This window comes from Sinohyriopsis cumingii, chromosome 16 (assembly GCF_028554795.1).
Source record: "Sinohyriopsis cumingii isolate HCF-2022 chromosome 16, ASM2855479v2, whole genome shotgun sequence".
Lineage (NCBI taxonomy): Eukaryota > Metazoa > Mollusca > Bivalvia > Unionida > Unionidae > Sinohyriopsis > Sinohyriopsis cumingii.
In genome coordinates, this window is record NC_142976.1 from 40975704 (window position 1) to 40999974 (window position 24271).

At 38.8% G+C, this 24271-nt stretch overlaps 1 protein-coding gene across 1 annotated transcript in view; it reads left to right on the plus strand.

Annotated features, from left to right (window-relative positions):
* Nucleotides 1-15704: 15704 nt before the first annotated feature.
* Nucleotides 15705-24271, plus strand: part of LOC149780287 (multicopper oxidase 3-like) — a 52105-nt gene continuing 43538 nt past the window's right edge. Inside the window, exons 1-2 of the mRNA XM_089937096.1 lie at nt 15705-15945; nt 17791-17940. Of these exons, the coding sequence (XP_089793222.1) occupies nt 17871-17940 (70 nt within the window). The 5' untranslated portion in view covers nt 15705-15945; nt 17791-17870. The remainder of the gene's footprint in view (nt 15946-17790; nt 17941-24271) is intronic.

A 24271-nucleotide genomic window follows, 5' to 3' on the forward strand; every position in this document is an offset into this window, starting at 1 on the left:
CGAGAATCCCGAACCTAAAGCCAATATCGTGGAACCTTTTCAACGCACCTTGAAAAAAACGAAACGCATTCTTTTACGCATCAACACACTCTCAAGTACATCGACGTCTTACAGCACTTGGTTCAAGCGTACAACCAATCTTGCCATTGAAGCATCGGACGTGCCCCCCCCCCCAAAGAAGCGACTCCCTACAAAGAAGTTTTTGAGTGCATATTTTACTTACCCGAGCTACAAGGCGTGACCAAAAATGAAGACGAAGTGTACAACATCGGAAGCATCCTCGAACGAAGAACCCGTAAAGTGGGAAAACGACGTGTCAAAGAAGTCAAAGTACGTTGGAAAGGATATCCTCTCACTTTTGATTCTTGGATCGACGCTTCGCAAGTCATCGACTATAAAATGAAGTGACCATCATGCCCTTCCATACAGCCTCATCTATCGCTACCACCGCAGTGACCACTCCTTCACCGAGTTCTTCTCTGCAAGATCTACAGAAGCAACCCGTGTGGGTGTGGTGTGGAGAAAGTGTGCCTAAAAAGCAAATCGTCCCTTTCTGTCAATTCTTTGTTATTGCATTGTGTCATCGGTGCGGCCATTGCCAATTTGAGTTTGCAGCAGGGAGACAAACAATTGTCGACCATTTTACTGAGCAGTTGCATCGGTTACCTTCTTCTAAATCCTTCCCTGAAATACTCCACGAATGGGAACAACGGGAGCTTTGCGTCCAACATCAATCACCACTCCAACAATAAGCACTCCAACAACAATCCTTTTTTAGACACTCCTCTGACTTCGAGTTACTCCTCGGACAGCAGCAGAACTCTGGAATTATGAACATCAATAACCAATTTTACTTAACGTTACCTAGTAACAGTTTCATGGAGGTGTTTCTCAAGAATACTGTGTGCTGTTTCACGTTACCTCAGGCCATTCAATTGGATCACGAAGCCCATTGGGAAGTGGCTTTGGTGGAAATGATTCACCTTACACAAATCCAAAACATTACTGAAATGCAAAACACTTTTAAGGTCGAAATCATGAACGAAAAATTGCAACAAGTCATGAATTAAATCTGGTTTTTAGGTATCAAAAATCCAACAAACAATCCATCATTCACTATCTACACGTTGAAAATTTCGGCAGGCTATTATTTTAGCGGTCAACATTTGGTAGACACAATTGCTTTCAGGTTCGAGGACGCGTCTGGCAAAGCCCTGAACAGAGCTAAACAAAAGTGTCACCCTCGAGTACCATAAAGTGGCTCGGTTTGTACTGATGATACTATAGATCCATAACATCGAAGCTGTCTTGTCTCAGAGTGCAGAGACGAAGCGAAGAAACGGTTACCTGTCAGAGATTTTCAAGCAAAAAATTCGGATTGAATTGAAGACTTATCATTACCTGTGAGAAAAAAACCCGGAAAAAAACTCGGTTTGTACTGATGATATTATAGATTCATCACATCGAAGCTCTCTTGTCTCAGAGTGCAGAGACGAAGCGAAGAAACGGTTACCTGTCAGAGATTTTCAAGCAAAAAATTAGGATTGATTTGATGACTTATCATTACCTGTGAGAAAAAAAAACCGGAAAAACAAAACAACAAAAAAATGGATACTTGTGTACTTAATTACCTTTTGAACCACAGTTCGTACAGTACTTCTTGGAATCATGTTACGTGTGCTAAAGATGAACTACCTCATAGTAAACCTCAAGACCATCAAGCTTATGTCATCAACACGGACGACAGTCATCTCTCAGGAATCCATTGGGTATCCGTCTACTTTCACCGTGATGGTTGTGTGGGGTATTTTGATTCGTATGGGTTACCACCATTGGAAGACGACTTTATGAGAAGAAATGCCCAGACGACACGATTCAATAATGTGAAATTACAAGGCACAGATTCCATGATTTGTGGACAGTGCTGTGTGTATTTTCTTCATCAACACAGTCTCGGATATTCTTTAGAACATCTAGTGACTTATTTTGATCGTCACTCTTCTAGAAACGATGACAAAGTAGATCGATGGTTTTGCGACAATTATGGTTATCTTTTGTTTTTAGCTAGGAAACGTAGTGTATATCAATGGCCCAATGACTTCCATCAGTGGAAGTCTAGCTTAACTTCAAAACGTTGTCAACCTTGTCAAAAAAAGTTTGTTGTTTTAAAAATGTTTGTTTCATTGAAAAATTGTTAATTGCTGGTTGTTAGTTATTTGAATAAAAATGTTGTGTTTTGAATAAAATGTTTCTGTCGTTTGTTTTCAATTTTTATCATTATACATGATCATTGACTTCTTCTCTCTATCCCTCACCCTCAAATCAACAATCATAGTTTCCGACTCTAAACCTTGTATGGATGTTTTCTATTACGTCCGCGACTGGGGCCCCGAGTGGCCGAGTGGTCTAAAGCGCTCTTCGTTACGGATCACTGCCATCTCACCTCTGTCTGTGGCGGTTCGAGTCTAAGATTCAGCCAATGTGGGCATGTGAGAAAGCTCGCCAGTAGCTTCTCGTGGGTCGGTGGTTCTTTCCGGGGTTTTCCGGGTTCTTCCTCCACCATTAATACTGACCGCCATGTATAGCCTATCGTGCTGAAAAATGGCGTTAAACCCCACAACAACAACAACAACAACAACGTCCGCGACTTGATAGGAAAGGTCTTTAGAGAAGAAATCAAGAAAGTGCAAGAACAGTGGACGGTGAAATACAGACCCAGAAGCAAAGAGAGCAAAGAGAACATCAGCAATATCAGCAGCAACAACAACAGGAACCAGAGAGAGGTTTTGTCGACTGTCGTGTGGACACGAAAGAGTTCTCGTTCTCTTTCCGAAGAAACAGGCTCTATCCTGTGGAAAAAATATGCCGCCAGGCGGGCACGCAATCTTAGACGATAAAAGATTTCTATAACTCCCCGTCCACAAAAACAGCTGTTTCAGGGCCACCCCAATACTATAGAAAAATATATTAGTTCATTTGCCAATTAGTAAGTTAAACAATAGAAGTGTGTATATAAGTACTTCATTACTTCGTTTTATGTAATAAATATAAGTGTTTCTATAAGCACTTAATTTCTTTGTTTTAATTAAAAAATAGACGTGTCTGTAGCTTGTCAAAAATAGCATGTATGTGTTTTTGTTTTTGTTAGTTTTTTGTATATAAAAGGTCAGTGAGTGTTTCTCTTAGGTCCGCGCGTTCCGCGTTTTTTGTGATAATATGGGTCTTGTACGTTTTGGTAACGGGATGTTTTCCATCACGTCCGGGCTTCACATATAAAGGAAACGTTTGTCAGTCTGGCTACCCCTTGTTGATTCATGAACTGAAAGATGAGCAGACTCACCTAGCTTCTTGAATTCCAGATGCACCTGGAATATGCCAGACGCCTCCTGGACGAGCTGGCCGTGGAGGCAATCCAGGAAAGTGCAAGAATTGAAGAAGAGGAGGAGGAGAGGAAAAAGAAGTAAGAGAAGTAAGAAAGAATCCTGCCTCACCTCATGTTAAGGCCTCTTTGTGAGGTCAGGCCTGAAGTGTGGACGCCTCCACAACCAGTACGACGTCAGCTACAGCCACAGCCACAAAAGTACTAGCACCGCAGCCACTACCAACACCACTACATCCACGGGTGCAGAATAGGAGATGGAGGGAAGTCTTCACTGTCCCTCAAAGTAAAAACTGGGTTGATGAGACCACTCATCCCCCTTCTGCGCTTCCAACCACTCAAATCAATTGAAACAACGACTGGAGCCGTCGATGCGTCTGTGGTGTCCGGCCTGGGAGGTGTCACCATTAAGTAGCTGCATCTGGAGTTCAAAACAACAGCCTACCCCAATACTCTAGAAAAGAGACTATTCAAGTTGCCAATTTTTGTGAGTGTGGAGTAGTGTGACTATAAACACACTTTTTCAGATGTAATTATGTGACGTGTGTGTGTGTGTGTGTCTGTGTGTGAGAGAGAGAGAGAGAGAGAGAGAGAGAGAGAGAGAGAGAGAGAGAGAAAGAGTGTGTGTGTGTGTGTGTGTGTGTGTTTGTATGTGTTAGCTTAAGTTTGTGTGGATAGTAGATACTGTGTTTGTATGATTGTGAATAAGTTTGTGTGATAGTAGATATTGGGTCTTGTTATCCCTCCCTCCCTTCTGTGATGATAGGATAATTGTTTTTTTTTCTCCTTCCCGTGTGTGGATCGTATATTTTGGATTTGTTTTCCCTCCCTTCTGTGTGGATAGTAGATTTTGTGGGTTTTTTTCTCTCCTTCCCGTGTTTGGATAGTAGAGTGTGTGTTTGCATGAGTTAGCGTAAGTTTGTGTGCATAGTAGAGTGTATATTTTCCCCCCTTCCTACTGTGGAGATAGTAGATATTGTGTTTGTATGAGCTGGCATACGTTTGTGGATAGTGTATTTTTTTCCCTCTTCCCATGTATGGATAGTATGTTTGGGGTTTGTGGATAGTATATAATAGTTTTTTCTTCTTCACTCTCTGTGGATATTATATTTTGGGGTTTGTATGAGTTGACATATGTTTATGTGGATATCTGATAATATGTGAAGTGAGTGTAACGGAGGTTTTCCTTCACGTCCGTGCTTGAAGTACATAAAATGAAGCGTTTATCATTCGCGCCATGTTTTGTTTGGAAGTCTTCAATTATTTTCGTAGACTTAAAGAACTTATGGTGGTTTTGCCTCTGTCGCCTGTCTCTCCGTTAGCACAAGTTATCACCATTCCTCCTAAACTACATAGAAGATTGCCATGAAACGTTACAAACATACTCATCTCACGCTCTAGTTCATCCTAATTTTTTATTTTATTTATCGCTAATCCTCCTGTATGGATGGTCATATTAACATGAGGTTTTCACTAAGCAGGAACTGACTTCGCAATGGTTTGTATTGTCCAGAAGGCTGACCATGGTTGTTTTCTCTGTTGCACTTGGCATTTTATCCACATTGCTTGGGCACCCACTTGGACTGCGATCACTGAGCTCTCTTCAACCTCACTTCTGCGAATTCATGATTCATACCATCTCTGGGATTCGCCCATAACCAAGTCCTTCTCTTCCTTTGTTTACAGCCCCAACGATTTACTTATGCTTCAGTCTGCTGTCGGCTTCATTCACTTCCTCGAACTTGAACCACTTTCTTCCCATCATATTTTTTCTTCCGGCTTCATTTATTTTCTTGCCGTTTGAATCCCTGACATGTATCTATATACAAATATGTACTTACATGCAAATACCCATGCCAACACACCGATGGACATAAATACAAACATGCATGTACCTATACATAAAGAGGTATTTATAGACATATACAACTATTCATTAATACAGTGTAACCTCACTATACCATTTGATACTGAGACAGACTGGGTGGCAAGGAAACAGTCTAACAAGAGGGCCGACCAGGGGATGCATACTACATATACTGAACCTTTTGCTGCATCCACACGTATTAACAACCTTAAGTGCAGCAATGAACTTTTACCAAAACCTTTGATACATAACTGTAGAGTTACAAGGCAGATTCGACTGCGATCTTGACCCAGATTTGATAATGCGATTCGGAATGTAACGCTCAACACAATCCGATTAAAATCAGATCTCCACAGCCGAACATGAAAATATGATGCACACCAATAAGATGTCGCGTTCTGCTGACCTTATTGTTCACCAAACAGATCACAACTTTCCAGTTTCTGAAAGTCATTCGGAACATAACGATACCTCTCCATATGAATTTGCAACGCTTTATTTGACAGGCTACTAAATATAAGTGTGGGACTGGGAATTCCAAAGGTCTCCCAAAAGAAATTAATTTTCATACGGATTTGAAAGCGATAAATTGGTGTGTATTCATTGTGTCATCCCTGTATTACATACAGCTGTATCTACAGAACTCTTGACCCTGGAAATATCACTGAATGTGATGCTCAACACATTGAAATCGACACACTGGTGTGCCTCCTATTGTGTACTGATAGAACCCTCATCCTTCACACTGACCTAGAAAATATGACCATTGTTGTGTTACATATCATATTACATCTATTACAAATTGTTTTAGCTAAATTCTTGCAACATTAATAGTTACAAAGAGGAAATTCAAAATTTCAAAATCAAATTGGGGTTTGAACTTTCCAATATCGAAATAAGATGCTGATTATAGTACATTTCTGAGGTATTATTGAAACAACGCTGTTTACAAAATGAAGTCGGAATCTGATGCTATTTATTGAACTTGTGGTGCTTAGAAAACGAGATTTTATTCTATGCCAAAAAGGGCCACAACTCTCCAATAACGATAACTAGCCCTAATACTCAAAATTATTTTTGTTAAATTATGTAAAGGTATATGTATTGCAGGAGCTGAATCAATAATTAAGAAGAAATATTTTTTAAGAACTGTAATAAAAAGATCACCCATAAAAATGAATAGGTCGGTCACGATGTCCTCAAGAATTAGTATAGATGCGTCCAAAACTTCATTGGGTTGCCATAATCCTGGAGTATAGTATTTAGACAGACTCAGCATTTCTGGAAAGTTAGTGATAAACTTACAAAGCTAGCTATTCAATATAAGTGTCATGTTTACCCCGACCCAGAGTAGCCCAGTTCGAAACATGTATAATCAAGGTAATTCTGACGGGTCATTGTTTGATGTCGAACATTGCCGAAGGCTAGCACTAATCCGTTACGTAAGATTGTTGTGGCTAGAATCGAAGAACCGGACATCGGAGTTGCGAAGTCACAGACAGCCAATTATCACCTAGGTGTCGAAATGTTTCCAAGATCAAAAGAAATTGCCTGAAGAAGTGGGAGTGTCCTAACTTCTTTCCCCTGCAAACAGACAGACAGGTTGAACTGGCCGCTAAGACGATTGGACAGGGGCACAGCGCCACCCAATCAGAATCGAGATGGGGGGAGACCTTGATTTGGGTAGAATGATATCCCTGCGTTTTCCGGCAAAAGTTAGTTCGCTGAGAGAAATTACCCAGAGAAGAGGTTAGCGTAACTCCGAATAGTCATTCGTTATTGGCGGGAAAATCTTAGAAAGCTTCAAAAGGTCAGTAGATATTTGTTCGGTCTTTGTGGAATGCGACTGCATTTTAATTGTAGGTCGTATGTATACTTTATTAGTACTAGAATCGTAGTACGAAGAATTACTTTGTTTTGTTAATATGTTTGCATATTTTGAAGAAATGAGTTGATATTTGTAAAGAATTATATAGCTTGCCAGCCGTCGTAAGAGTTAATATTGTAATTTACTATGTGGGTATTTTATAGTAGACTAACACATATGTTCATATGATTATAGATTTTGCCATTGTTGAATATTTGTAATGTACAGACATGCGTCTGATTTTGTCAGATTGTAGTACGATGAGATTAAATATATATGTGTATATACTGACGTGACGCAATGTATTGATGTCTGTATAACAATTCGCTGATACTGTGTTATTACGCCATTGTTTACCCTGCAAGAAGTGTGTGGGAATTTCGATGTGTATGCATGCGTGGCCGAAACAGTGACAGCTATCTGATGGTTAATTGTCGTTATAGTGTGAGGTGAGGTTCGATAAAACATTTGTTAACGCCTTGTGGTTTTTCACAGGAAGCTTTGAGGGACAGACCAGTTAAAGTTTGGTCCCGTTGTCTCGGATAGAGAGACGGAGGAAAGGAGGGAAGGAGAAGAAGGTGGAGTGAAGTCTGGGAGCGGAATTGGAGGAGATAATAGAGAGGGAAAGGAGAAGTTGAAGTCTGGAGCGAAGCTGGAGGAGATAGTAGAGAGGAAACAGAGACAAAGAAGGAGTTAGAGGAACGGAAAGAAGGAAGAATCAGCGGGAAGAAATAGATGAGTAGATGCAAGGACAGGGGGAAAATCGAACTCACACTGTAAATCACGGGATGAATTAGGCTGTCACTTGGTCGAGGGAAAGACGAGTGATTGGAAGTTATCGTTTTTAAATTATCACATTTATTAAATTGTTATTGATTGAATTTCATCTTCGTTTTCTCTATAATTTAACCGTCGGCATTGCTGACTGGGGGCTCAGAGCTGTAAATCTACATCATCACTAATTTAACTTTCTAACCTAACGAGCCAGGGTGGAACTTTCAATTTAATTTAATTAAATTATATTGGGAGAACCCCACCCCAATACGACAGAACGTCACAATAAGTCATATAAGAAATATACTATTCTAATCAGGTTAATTTGTTTCTTCCTTTTTATCTATGTGCGTGTGTGTGTGTGTGTGTTTTGGATTTTTTAAGTAGCTCTAACAATTTTTCAGTCATATCGCTACGATGTCTGTAGTGTGGCAGTTTATACTGATGTCTAGCACTGGGGCATCATGATGCAGACATATAGCATGATGTCCCACCTTGTCACATTATCCTGACACCAGGGCGACCATTTTTATACGTCTTTTGTATGCCTCGGCCGGGGTTCGAACCCGCGACCACTCGCATCCGAGGTGGACGCTCTAACCACTAGGCTACCGGAGCGCAGATATGGACAATCGAAACAGATTTATTTAAAATTACATTTTTCCCAATATATTTATTAAGTTGTGCATAATCATAGAAAAAAAAATAGCATCCGTCTGCCCAATTTCCTGAAGAGGACGTTAATGGAAGCTAAATTTCTTGGAAGTGTATTGTATTTGCATCACGGATAACATCAATCATGGGTTGAATATGGTATTCAAAAATGTTTTTTTTAACCAGAAGCTGTAACAAACATTAAGATTTCCAATGTCATTTTGGTCCTGTCAATGCTTCTCCTATCAATAGTATAACAAACGTTAAGATTTCCAATGTCATTTTGGTCCTGTCAATGCTTTTCCTATCAATAGTATAACAAACGTTAAGATTTCCAATGTCATTTTGGTCCTGTCAATGCTTCTCCTATCAATAGTATAACAAACGTTAAGATTTCCAATGTCATTTTGGTCCTGTCAATGCTTCTCCTATCAATAGTATAACAAACGTTAAGATTTCCAATGTCATTTTGGTCCTGTCAATGCTTCTCCTATCAATAGTATAACAAACGTTAAGATTTCCAATGTCATTTTGGTCCTGTCAATGCTTCTCCTATCAATAGTATAACAAACGTTAAGATTTCCAATGTCATTTTGGTTCTGTCAATGCTTCTCCTATCAATAGTGTAACAGAAGAATGGAGAATCCTAATGTAAAAACGTCTTATCTTGAAAACGTTTTTATTTTTCAGTGGCATGGCTTTTAAGCTCAAGACATCGATCATGCTGATGCCGACTTTGGTATAATTTCAAACTGAAGATCTCCTTTGAATATTGAATTTTGCTATGATGTGATTGCACTTCCAAATTTGGTTTCTGACTTGATTTGTTTGTAGTCTCAGAAAAGTTAGTGTAAATGACAAACTTTCCACCTCTCCTGAGAGACTGTAAACCTTTCTTCAGTCCGCTTCTATCACAATGTCCATAATTTGAGACATATATACATGCTAGTCAGACAGAACGCAAGTACACTGAATGAAACGTACGTACAACGACAAAAGGTTCTTCCATTGAGCTATTTTTGAGCAATGCATGAAGAAAACAACGAGCTCAAAGAACGCTCAAGTGAACAAGCTTTCATTGTCTGCGCTGGTCTTTAGATATCTGAAATCGTCTTTTTGGAAAATAGCTTACACTGTGACACGTACTTTCACAATGGATCAGTCTTGCATAGTCGATTCTCCTCGAAGACAATTACCCATGGGTGCCAGCAGAATTCTTTGGTGATGGTGGTGGTGGGGCGATGGGGCAAACATGTAGTGGTCAGCTATTAAGTTTTACGGATGTAAGCCAAAACATGATTAGAGTTGAAACAGGAGTGGGGGTAGGGTAATTGTCCTTATGTGTGGGCGCCCATGCATTTGTCTATACACAACTTCACGAGCTAAAACCCGAAGGACTACACCATGGATAGCTTGCTCAGGACTATTACGTCGTTGTAAATGCATTCTACCACTGTGCTATACGGAGAACTTCATTTGATAATCCCGTGTGAAAGCTCCACTCAGTTATAAACAACTGCCGCTAACGAGATGGGAATCGTTTATCTTGCGTTTGAGTACTTCAAGCAAGAAAATTACTTCCTTAATCTAATCACTTTAAAATAAAATTAGCCAATTATTTCAGCGTCTGGCACTATTATTAAATCCAAACAAAGGATACACCCACTTGTGGAAAACAGCAGTAAAATATGCCAATTCTCACAGGGCACTAAAGAAGCATGGCATGATTCCGAACAGGCTGGTTCTCATCCTCTACAATATATAACGACTGTAGATTTGTAGAGGATGAAAATCAGACTATCATATAATTTATGGTATGGAAGACGTAGAAATTTTGGGTACAGAGTACGAAATCTATCAAGGGACCAGAGTTGGTCCGTGATTGCTCACTTGACGTCTGAACTGAAGCCAAACACAAGAGTCGTTGTCCCAAAAATGGTGTGTTATTTTTTGTTTGTTTGTTTTTGGGGTGGTTTTTCTTTCTTCTTTCTTTTAGTAACGGTGGACATCAGTTTCATTTTGTATAACTGTGAACGTCTTCAAGATGTAGAACCTTTTATCAAATTTCGTTCTATTAGGCAGCATTTTGGAAAAAGTCATTAAACGTTTTGCTATCTTTAGTAACAGCAATCATATTTAATGGCAGATTGACAAAGTTTGTAAACAATTTTCAAAGAACTTCATGCCAGAATGTTTTCTGTCAAATGTGATCAAATTCTTTTAAGCAAGTTTTGATAATAAGGTTTTAACTTTTTATAATTTTTCCAGTTGAGTTCTTTTTAAAAAAAGAAGAAGACCCATTTAAATGAATTTGTGTTGTTAGTAACGACTAAGTTATTCACTAAACAGGTTGCATAATAGAAGCCACTTTTTTTTCTTCTTCTTCTTGCTTGTAGTGTCATGGCAGTCCTGCATTCCGCCTTTAGGAATTGTGCGGCCCTCCTTTGGGAATTGTGCGGCCCATGGTTTGGGACAAAAAACAATGTTAATCGCAACGTTTTCTTGTTATAAAAGTTCAGCATATCTGTAATTCTTGAATATTAGCAACATAAAATATTAGCGAACAATAGTAAGAAAAAGTTAAATTTTGTGGTGTTACTTTATTTTTTCTTGTACAAGAAAATTAGCACCTTACTCAATTTAATGTCCGTTGAAAAAAAAACCCATTAAAACTGATTAAATTGTACTGTTGCATTAAATTCAGCTGAAATTTAATGTTAAAATCTATATGTCATAAACAAGTCAATATCCATTTTGTCTCAATATAAGCATGTGGTGGTACCTTGATCAAGAGAATAAAATCCAGCTTATATTTTAGAATTTTACGGAGCCCGTCAAATGACCAATCATATTTTGGCGTTACAGTGATAGGAATTTGTAAATTAGGCCTTTCCAAATAAATATGCTTGTTCTTTCCGGGTCAAGGAAATGGCTTCCAAGCTTAAATAAAACATCTTCCAACACGGTATCAGCCCAAATGAACTCTAGTGACCCGTTATCGGGTACAGTAATCCCGATGACTCACGAGACACGCCTAAAGATGTGTGCTGAAAAGTCACCGGTAGATTCCAGGCCAACAATCCAGTGGCACATGCAGATGAATGGCTATTACTTTGCCAATTTCCTCTCATGGACCTCCTCCATCCTAGATTCCCATGGCGCTGTCAGTTCTGACAAAGTAGCATGCTTGGTACCTCCTGACCACAGTATAATATAAGGACTGAAGCTGGTGTTACATATGTCCTTGGGAACTTCGGCTGTCTTTTTACACCTGCTTACATTTCCCAATCCTGCGATGTTGTCAATATGACTTCTGCTTCAGTCTTTTCCTTTGTATCTGGCCGCTACTCACAAAGCTGATGCAATTGGGACCGTTTTTCATTTAATGTTTCTTTCCTAAGGCTATATCAATTCTGGCGGCAAACCCAGCAAGCACTTGGTCATGATGCAAACTATAACAATCATCTGTTAGAGCTACATTGCAGGATGACGGAACGGGCTCTAAATTTGCAAGTCCCCCACAAAGTTGTTGTTGTTGTTGTTGTTGTGGGGTTTAACGCCATTTTCAGCACACGATAGGCTATACATGGCGGCCAGTAATAGTGGTGGAGGAAGAACCCTGGAAAACCCCGGAAAGAACCACCGAACAACGAGAAGCTACTGGAAAGCTGTCTCACATACCCACATTGGTCGAATCCGAGACTCGAACCCACGCAGACAGAGGTGAGATGGCAGTGATCCGTAACGGAGAGCGCTTTAGACCACTCTCCCCCCCCCCCCCCACACACACAAAATTACAGATGGGTTGTCAATTCGTTCACATGTTTTGAGGTTTGTTGGTGTACGGAGAATATCAAACACTGACCGTAAGAGGAAGTTGATTTTCTGGGCATCAATTCTCAGCTGTCGTTCCAAGACAGTTTCCTGGACCTCGCACCTTCCAATCGTAACCAATCTCCCTGCTTCCGCTTGCCGACAGCTTTGATTTACCTGTCTTCCTCTTCTGCAAGACGTACTTCTTTCTGGAGCACGACACGCTTCTATTTGGTGCTTGCTGCTTACCACGCATGTCTTTTCAGACTTTCCAGCCCTGACCTTAGTGTTTCTACTGTGCCTACCATGTCACTGTGTCTCTGTCAGAATTCTTCCTCTTCGACTACATTTGCTGCCATCCACGTTTTACATATCCACACCTCCAGTGCTGCTTCTCTCACTTTCTCCTCTGCATTGTCTTTCACAACCATCAGCTGCCTCACCTTGGTCACCTTGAACTCCTCTGTCGCTGATGATAGTGGTAACTGAATCTTGCTGTCGATACCGTACAAGACAATACTACTGAAGTTCTTTGCAGTCCCATACATCATCGCCATAATAACATTTAACGGCATGTAATTTTATTCTAAATGATGTTTCATGTTATGCAACTTCGATAATCATGCTACTGTTTCGTGTGGAATATCCAAAGAAGATTCAGCCTTGTTCTTGTAAATCATTCAATTTTATTATAATCCGTTTTCTTGCATATTTAAGCCCAATGCCGCCGTTAATAATAAATTTCGCAGTTCTTCCAAACTAACTAATGTTTGGAAGGAAGGAAATGATTTGTTAAAAAAAAGCTATCTGACATAAACTGTTCTTTGAAATGATCTAGCTGTTAGGTTTAAACGAAGTTCAAACGTTCTGTTCAGAATTAAGAGATACCACCCTTTATTCAGTCAACGAAGTCGCTCGTAGTTCCGATCTTTTTCCAAAGTTGTGATGTGATGCATTCGACAAATTCCGTCAGTGACTAATCTAATAACAACGACATTCGCACGTGACACAGATTCGAAAGGGAATGAAGAGAGGCAGGCCCGCTTTTTAAAAAAAGCGGATATTAAAAGAAATAGAATGCATTAGATAAACATAAGACTTGGGTGCATATTAGTGATTAGCTAGGTCGTTGAAATGTACAATGAAGTCTGAAATTGGGCTCAGATAATCGGTCATAGCCTGGTGTTAGCTTCTTATATTCAGAACGGTGACATCATTAAATCTTGTGTGCCAGCTTTTGACTGTAATCGGTTGACCCACCGATGTAGCAGATCAAAATCGGATTAATTTGTACACGGGTGGAAAATGGCAGGGTATCTTAGCTCGAGGCAGAAATTACATAGATCATACCGTGATTTAAAAAAAAAATCGATATTATCTGGTTTAAATGGAACCCAATGATGTTTAGAACCAACATATTTCAAGATTCAATATTATTCAGATGATTTGGCATATACGAGTTTTGCAACTAACGGCGGGTACAACATATTTCATTATGAAAATATTTAATTTTGAATACGAATTTACCATTTCGTATGCGACGAAATTCCATCTTTGCATTATTGTTGTTCAAATAATTACTTTTGACGGAATACATTTTTATTCTACTTCTAACGTGTTTTATGTTCAAATAATTACTTTTGACGGAATACATTTTTATTCTACTTCTAACGTGTTTTATGTTCAAATAATTACTTTTGACGGAATACATTTTTATTCTACTTCTAACGTGTTTTATGTTATACAAGTTTGATTAGTGTACTGTTGGGTTTTTTCTTTTCTTTTTTAGCAGATGGACATTTAGCCCTGTTCCTATACTTCGTCTTCTTTCACAGCAAATAGATTAAAGATTCATTTTGAGAGTATCTCATTTTGAAATTATTATTATTATTATTATTATTATTATTATTATTATTTTCAGTGTTATCAGCTTAGACTCTATATTAGTATTTATAAAGAGAAGATTCTAAACGTGGCTGCATTGATAGATTGCTATTTTCGTATCCATTAACTAAACAATCCTTTACATCTTCCTTCATAAATTACTCTTGCATGGCAGATGTTAGATTGCAGTTCTTACAGTAATTATTACACATAGATGATGAGACAGAAAGTTTGGAATCTTGCCAAAGAACCAAGCCTTACTACCTAATTACCGTTAATTCATTCATCACCGCCCGGCCAACGTGGGTACGTGCAAAAGCTTGCCAGTAGCTTCCCGTATGTCAGCGGTTCTTGCCGGGTTTTTCTCTGGTTCTTCCTTCACCAGTTATACTGGCCGCCATGTATACCTGACCTATCGTGTGCTGAAAATGGCATTAAACCACCACCACCAACAACATTCATCGCACACAAGGTATGCCCTACAACACAAACGTCTGATGTATTCGAACTAGTAAAGGATACATACTAATGACACGCAGGATTGTTCCATTTGAGATACAGGGTTCCTTATCGATTTAAGATAAACATACAGTACCTTTTTAAACACAAGTATTTTATATGTGGAGAGATTTTGAGAGAAGGTGTTTTCTTGACACAATATAGTGTATTACGACAAAAAATAAAGATAGTATTTCAAATTAGATTACTGATTTTATAATTATAATTAATAACTTGGTTTAAAAAAATAATATTATAAAGTTAGTGTCATAAAGAAATTAACTGCCATATCCTAAAATCCTTGTAAGTTTACTTGTTATTGGTCGCATTTCTTAGCATTCCTACAGCTTCGGTGGCGTAAGTGGTTAGATGCGGGAGGTCGCGGGTTCGAACCCTGGCCGAGTCATATTAAAGACTTAGTACTTGCAGCTGTATCACTAGGCGCTCAGCATTAAGAGGTTAGTGCTAGGACTGGTCGGCCTGGTGTCAGGATAATGTGACTGGGTGGGACACCATGCAACATGTCTGCGGCATGATGCCCCAGTACTAGACATCACTATAAACTGCCACATTGCAGACATCGTAGTTTGTAATGCTTTTTAAAATAATATTTATCAGTCAGTGGTTAGAGCGTCCGTCTCGGATGTGGAACGTCGCGGGATCGAACCCCAGCCGAGTCATACCAAAAACTTATAAAAAATTATACTAACAGCTGCCTCGCTAGGCGCGTAGCGTACATACATTGATATGAATGAAACTTTGTTAAAGTAACGTTCAGAAACCAGCTTACACACATGGACTCAAGAGTATTCCTGTCTCAGTTTATCTGTTGAAGAGAGAGAGAGAGAGAGAGAGAGAGAGAGAGTTGTTTCAGTGTTTGTTTAAAATAAGATTAGTCATCAGCCATAGAATAGTGGTATCCAGATACTAAGAATTGACTGAGCGACAATAGTTTATCCCATTCTTGAATAAGCTTGCACGATTATGCCGCTGGACATGTGCGAGATTAAGGTTTGGTGGGCGATGAATCCTAGTTATTACGCGAGACAAGTAAACACATGTGTATAACAGCTGATTGGAGGAATAAACATAATTAGGTGATCGCAGTTCCACACTTCGACACAGGAAGCAAGCAGAATATAAAACAAAACCGTTGTCGAGAGGAAGATGTATGCCATTTGATTGAAAAATATATTGCAGCGCTGTCAGGTTAGTATCGAACTTTTTATTCTTAGAATAAGTGCTTGAAATCCAACTTACCCTAGGGCTGTCTGAATCTAATGGCAGATCCATGATGAGTGTAAAGAGATGGTTACATACTGTGTGTATCTATTTATCTGTGTGTATATCCGTGTGTTTGTGCATGCATCCACACATAAATGTTAGACATACTACTATACTAATTACATAGATAATGACCTCTGTCTACGTGGGTTCGAGTCCAGGATTCGGCAAATGTGGATATGTGAGAAAGCATGCCGGTAGCTTCTCGTGGGTCGGTGGTTCTTCCCGGGGTTTTCCCGGGTTCTTCCTCCACCATTAATACTGGCCGCCATGCATAGCCTATTGTGTGCTGAAAAATGGCGATAAACCCAACAATAATAACAACAACATAGATAATGCGAATTTTTATACTTTCTTTCAGTGAGAAGAACCCGGTATAGGTCACTGTGTTTATCATGGATCTGTCTCGTACAAGGCTTGTTCACGTACGACATAACAGAGGCGCGCGCGAGTGTGTGTGTGTGTGTGTGTGTGTGTGTGATTTGGATTTTAAACGTAGCTTTAACAATTGCAGTCATGTCGCTACGATGTCTACAGTGTGGCAGTTTATAGTGATGTCTAGCACTGGAGCATCATGCGGCAGACATGTAGCATGATGTCCCACCCATTCACATTATTCTGACACCAGGTCTAAGAGTCCTAACACTAACCTTGGATGCGGGAGGTCGCGGGTTCGAACGCCGGCTGAGTCATACCCAAGACTTATAAGAATGGTACTAACAGCAGCCTCGCTTGGCGCTCAGCATTAAGAAGTTAGTGTTAGGACTGGTCGGCCTGGTGTCAGGATAATGTGACTGGGTGGGACATCATGCTACATGTCTGCGGCATAATGTCCTAGTGTTATACATCACTAGAAACTACCACATTGCAGACATCGTAGCGATATGACTGATACTGTATTAAAGCTACGTTAAAAACTAAAATCACACACATACAAACACACACAAAAACTGTAATGATGATCGCCTAGCCAGGCGGCTGTTGGTACCATTTTTATACGTCTTTGGTATGATTCGGCCGGGGTTACAACCCGCGACCACCTGCATCAGAGGAGGACTCTAACCACTAGGCCACCGGAGCGGGAATCAGAACTGTATTTTCTAATTTGAAATGAAAGTTTTTGTCCCACCTCCATATCTATATGTCTTGTGTATATTCCTGGCTTCACCAATGTCAAGGGTCTAGGCATTAGCTTAGCAACTTTGTTGTACATTTTAAAGCCTTTAGAAAGACAATAGTGAACTCGGGTACTGTTGTCGTTCCCTCTCTCTCTCTCTCTCTCTCTCACACACACACACACACACACACACTGATTATTCGCAGTAAGAAGGAAGCGAACCAATACCGATCTCCTAGATATCATGCACCAGTGCTATACCTAACTCGACCACGCTACCATGACCCGTAAAAGGATGTAATAAAATTGAAGTTAAGGTCTCGAGGTGCACGAGAACGCACTCGCTATGCAAGCAGAACTTAACACTCATCTGTATGCACAAATCCACAGGATTTCTATTTAGAATTGCAAGATACACGCACGAAATTATAATTATAAATTAACACTTATATACCAACCAGAGCAAAGCACTTTCCTTGGCTCCAACAATGACTGTTTGGATATATGATTACATGAAAGAGATTTATACAGAATTACACGAATATAATCAAATTATTTAGAGATGTATTATTCATTCTAAACAGAAATAGAACCCGTGTAAATTATGATAACGCGCGTTCCTTCTCTGATCATCAGTTTTCTGTTTAATTCAGTGGGTCCGTGCTTTTCTGGAGCCTCATCAGAGACTGACGAACATTTCTGCAGTGCGGTATAATTGTCCAGTGTAAATGAAATGAGGAAATTAATGTTTTTCATTTTGAATATGAACTTTGCGACCGTTGTACTGGCTCTATATTTATCAGGTACGTGTGTTATTATTTTACATATATTTACTATTTCTAACCCGTCAATTTGGGAGCGAATTTAATGTCTAATAAGTGGATTAATTTCATGACCTAATTCGAACGATTTAGAAATAAATAAAAGAACTCTAGCTATTGTCGAATCGGAATAACATACATGTATGTATGTATGTATGTATATATGTATGTATGCATGCATGCATGCGTGTGTGTGTGTGTGTGTGTGTCTGTCTGTCTATCTTTGTGTGTGTGTGTATGTGCGGGAGGAGTTAACGGCATGTCAGCATAATTCTGGATATTTAATGCCGATTACAAATTTAAGTTCTGGAAATGTAAAGATTAAACAAATAAGTGTTTCAAAATGTTTTTTCTTTGGTGTAAATGTGAAACAAAAATAAAAAAATATTTGCATTTTTATAAATAATGTTAGATAGGGTCCTGAAAATGATCATCACATTATTAGCTCGCCAGTATGAAATAAAAAGAGACCTTGTGCTATACCCACAGCTTCGTTTGACCCCCCGCAGTGAAATGAAGTGTCATGTACTAATTAATGTTGTTTACAGTTTATCCTCTGCGGAAACGATTCCTCAGGTCTCCAACTAAAAGAAATGCTCTGTACACAGAAATTGTCAAGATGTTCCATGCTTCATTCTAAATTTACAGAAAGAGTTATCAAACAGGGCGGCGTTCTCTATGTCTTCTTTAGTCAGGCTTAACATTAGTCCTACAACGTAAGACACATCACCCGATATTTTTGTTGGGGGGGGGGGGGAGGAGGGGGTGATGGGTCTTGCGGCCTAACAAATGGCGCTGTGTAACGTGTTTTGGTGTCGACCAATAGTGTAAGGAGGTCAAATTATGAGGAATATAACACATAACTGACAACCAATAACGACGCTTTTCTACAAAGTAAAGTTATAATGTTTTCGTCAGACTTTACTTACCCTGTCTTTTCTCTAATAAATTCAAATTCTCACAAAAGAAATGGATCTGTTTTCAAGTTTCGTTGGCCTACATTTCATTTGGCTGGAAAGCGATGAAAGTCTGGAATGCCGAAATCGGGTTAAGTTGAAATATTATTCTTTAACGAGACGAATAAAAATATAGTATGCTTATTGGAACTGTAAGCAACATTTCGTTTCGATCAAGAAACATCCCCCACATTAACCTACATTAACATACTTCGGCATACCTCGACTACCGTCGCATTGCAACAAATTCAAATGTATGTCAACGGAATATGAAAATGCGTCCATTTGCCTATGTCATATTTTCATTCCGCAAGGATAAAGACATCATATTAAGTATATTAATTACACATAAATTAGCGGACGAGTGTCGATACAGGCAGCCAAGTGTGTGAGATATTCCTGAAACTCTGACTACTCATTCCGATGTCAACCGACGTCGGAACACGCTATACAAGGCCGTTATCCGGGTAGTAAGACATAGCACTAAAACAAAAACATGTGCTATGTCTTACACTGTAGGACTAGGCTAACATATTCGAAGTTTTGTTTTACTGTCGCTGCAGCCATCTTTAGGTGATGTATCGTCGTAGAATTTAAGCAGTTATTTCGAATGCTCTACAAGAACCAAGGAAAAATCAGGTCGCATTGATCTTTTATTTTACACAGAAGGCTTTTTATTACAAAAATCCCAAGCTATAGGTATGTTGTGTTCATATGTTATTCACGAAATGTTCATTTGTATCATTCTAAACCACCCCTGGTAAAAGCTGATCGCAGTCACCTACTTTTCTCAGCATAATGACCTTGTTCTCAACAGGCTAACTCCAGTGTATAGGTTTCCTGCCTGGAAATCTCAGTCTGTAGTCACTTATGCATACGTTAAATTAAGTTAGGGCGTTTCTTGGTATCATTCTGAACTAATGCTGAAAACAGGTCATGCTGACCAACAGTTTCAAACAAAAAACATTGTTGTTAAAAACTAACTCTTGTGGAAATGTTTGCCTTCCCAGCAACATTCCAGTTGTAAGGATGGTCTGGACATGGAATTACACAAGGGTGTTTCTTGCATTATTCTATTTCATGTAGGCCACAGTGGCCTACAATTTTTTTTATTAATTTCTTTGTTTGTTGATTAAAGATTAACGTAGTGTAAAAGATGACCTCCTGGAAAATATTCAGGTCTTTGTAGTGTACCTATATGAAAACTGATCTGTGTTTGTCTTCCATCTGTGTAAGTGTTCCTCAAGGGAAATTTAGGCTTACTTTGCCTATACGAATAAACTTAATGTATACAGGCTAACAGGAGTGTCAGAGGGACAGTGGTGTACAGGCGAGCTTTATTGCCTCCCATACTATATATATATATATATATATATATATATATATATATATATATATATATATATATATATATATATATATATATATATATGATTTGTGACACGTTTTTCTTGGCATCAAAACCAGTAGCGCCGTATAACCGTGCGTTTTAGTAATCTTTTTAATGTATTGTCTTTAAAACAAAAAAAATTATACGCAGCAAAGCATCATGTAGATTCTGCACGTGAATTACCTTTTTGTGTTTTGTTCTTGTCTAATTAGCGTTGTCGTCTAATGTAACTCTGTGTCCTTATGACAGGAAGTGATAAACGATTCCGAAAGCGTGTGGGCTGTTTGACACCAGTGTGCACTTTTGCTTGCCAGGCTTTGTTTCTCATATATATATATATATATATATATATATATATATATATATATATATATATATATATATATATATATATATATATATAGTGTTGTATGTATATATGTGTGTGTGTCAAGTGTCGAATTCTGAATTGCAGAGAACCTTAAAGTTGAATGCATTGAGCATTAAAATGTTATCGCATTTAAGCCAGAAAAGTCTTTGTGAAGGGTCACTTCGACCTTTCTTCGTTCATCTCCCCCACCCCCATGTCAGCGTAAACTTCAAAGGGATAACATTCCGACTCAGTGAAATTGACCGGGGTATCTTAACACGGTCCTTAGAAAGTAAACATTTGAGCTACCAACCTTAACCGCTTGGTAGGAACCTATGTCCACTTATCATGTTTTTCAAAGGGAAATTGTCACGCACTGTCGTTCACAGATTCCGAGCTGTCGAAACCTGATGAAAGGAATTATTTCTTTGGGAAAAGTTAGGGACAGCTGCCTACGATTGGGCAGAATAAATTAGGGCGTACAATTTAGAGCAATCAGACTTCAAAATGACGGCCTTAGTCGAAGTTCTTTAGTCTGAAAATTTCCTAGAAGAGAAAACTTAGTCTCGACTCCGGGAAGGCATACAGAAATTAGTGCTTTCCTCGTGAAACAAGAAAGGGACCAGGTGGTCATCTTGTAAAAAGAAAGACATGTTTAGTGCTAGGACGCACAAGTTCTGGAAGAGAACAGCTAAGGAACAGCTTTCTGAGAGAAAGACGAGACAGTCTGGAGACAGGAGTCCGGGGAAGGAAAGAAGGACGAGTTCAGAATAAAAGGACCAGGAAGTCCATGAAGGAGCAAAGCATAGAGCTTAGGAAGGATGAACTAGGAGACGTTGATATATGGTCAGACAGAAAGGCGATGCAAATCGGTCGTAGACATTGCGCTCTTTTCACCTCTCGTTATGATGAAATAAATCCAAATTAGACACACCTGTTAAATTCTATTGATGTAATCTAACTTGAATTGGAATTGCCGTTATTAATTTGTTCTGATTAAAAAAAAAATTCTTGTCAAAAGGGGGCTCGTATTTTATTTCTTCCCAGTATTCTCGCTCAGTTCTCTGATGAAATTCCATTCTTCTTTCAGTCCCGCCGGTCTATAATATCGAGGGAGCTCATCCTCTAGATAACGCCAGCCAAACTCAATTAACCACCCCTCTTATTAAGAGGGCGACGTTACAGTATGTATGTATGTATGTATGTAACAAACGTTTGGATGGTCATGCATGACTGCAACATCACAGTACGTTTTGCTAAAATGTTAATAGGTCACAGTATACTACTTGCTGCTTTATTTGGTGGATACATTAGGGCAGTATTTATTTGGTGGATATATTAGGGCAATATTTATTTGGTGGATATATTAGGGCAATATTTATTTGGTGGATATATTAGGGCAATCTTTATTTGGTGGATATATTAGGGCAATATTTATTTGGTGGATATATTAGGGCAATATTCTTTGAGTATTATTACAATAACAGAATAGTATGTACAAAATATTTTTGCTTACTTTTTTATGCTTCGTCCATCTTAAAAAGTGATACGTAAATCATGAAAGTGCTTGGCCAGTTTCTCAGACATGCTGTCGCGTGCTTTATCAGATTTCACTATTTCTCCAGTCTGATTTCTTTTATCTCTCCTGGTTTAGCATAGACAAGACAATGCATATCATTCATTCCGACAACCGGTGGCGAATTCAACAATGGTCGAGGTTTTGGTTTCTCTCTCCAGTAGTAAGTTCTAACTCATTAGACGGATAGCTGTTATAGCAACGACTGTAAAATCGGGAAGCATTTTCCCTTTCATATCTAATCACTTTTACCTTCTCTCTCTCTCTCTCTACCCATCGGACAAGGTCAAAGTTATCTGAAAATCTTGGTTAATTTCTTCGGTTGGAATTTATCTTTATTGTCATAAGTTCTAACCCCGGCTTCACAGCCTCGGTATCGTAATGTGTTCTAAATGATTCCAAAGCAAAGCTGACTTTTTGAAAACGTCTGAGACCTAGTACTGGAGACATATGCTTGGACTGTAAAATCTGTAGTCATGACCTTTGTTTGCATATCTTTGTATTTTTTGTCACTTTACTGAATTCTATGTATTGTGCCTTTTAGATAAAATTAGATAAAGTGGGCTTTACGTAACTGAACCATGTAATATTTGTGCTTGTGGGGGTGTAGTGGTTGTCTAGGGGTGGGGTTCTTCTTATAGACTTTAACGAATTATGAGAAGTTCCCCTGGTCCTTATTCAGAAGGTTAATTCTGGACACTATATTATTTATTGACTAAATATATTTATGGCTACGAGCCCCCAGTCAGCAATGCCGACAGTTAAATTAAAAGAAATACAAAGATGAAATTTAAACAATAACAATTTAATAAATGAAATTTAAAAGAATTTAAAGTAATCAATGTCTCTCTTTCACCCAATGATCCCTTTGATCATCATTTGAGTTCACAGTGTGAGGAGATTTTTCCCTTCTTGAGTGCTACTCATCTAAATCTCTTCGTTCCCTTGTCTTTCTCTCCTTTCGTGATCTCCACTTCCGCTTCCTCTTCTATAATCCTTGTTCCTTGCCGTTATCTTGACTTCCGGTTCCTCTTCTAGTATCCGGAACCCTTGACGATATCCCTTGAGGTCACCCGAAATTCACTCGGTATCTCTCACCGTCACCCGAAATTCTCTGAAATTCTCTCGTCCCCGAAATTCTCTGAAATTCTTTCGTCCCCCGAAAGCTTCCTGTTGAAAGGTATAATGCATTAGCATAGGGTTATAAAAATCTTCCCTCACACTACGTCACTGAACTGAACCATCAGTTTAAGGCGGGACATTTGGGTCGCGCATGCGCACACATCGAAATTCCCATACACTTCCGCCGCTTACAAAAATGGCGCCATAACACAATCACACAAAGGATTCAAATATCTACATACTGAGCCCTATCAGTATATACATACAAAATATTTCAAATACGATTGTACTAAAATATTACTACGATTAGTAATATGACTATCTATATATTTATATATATTTATATATATTTCCTACACAAGCGTACCAAATCCACAGTATTCACATTCAAATGGTGATAAACGGCAATCCGTTACTCAATGGCAAAATCTATCATTACGTAAACAAATTTCTTGTCTACCAAAATATAACTACGCAAAGAATTACAATATTAATTCTTATAGCGGCTAGCGAGCAATACAATTCTTCACAAATACAAATCGTCCTTTCAAAAGGGCGTAAACGTAATAATCCACGAAATAATATGCACACATATTACTAGCGAAAGAAGAGAACATTTTCGCCTCACAAAATAAGGTGTACATAGTAACATTATGAATAATGATGCAACGAATCAACATCGTAATCAATCGTAAACAAAAGTACTAGCTAAAGTCATGAAAAAAATGCAAAATATTAAGGTCATAATTAACTAATCATACTTCAATACAAGTAAAATGTATACATACGACAAATTCTCTTCAATTAACAGCAGTCGTATCAAGCAGAATCAACGTAACATCAAACTTACCTGATCGAAGCTATTTCATGAATTTCCTAAATTCCGCCAATTTTTACGAATGGCTAACGGAGTGTGTGTC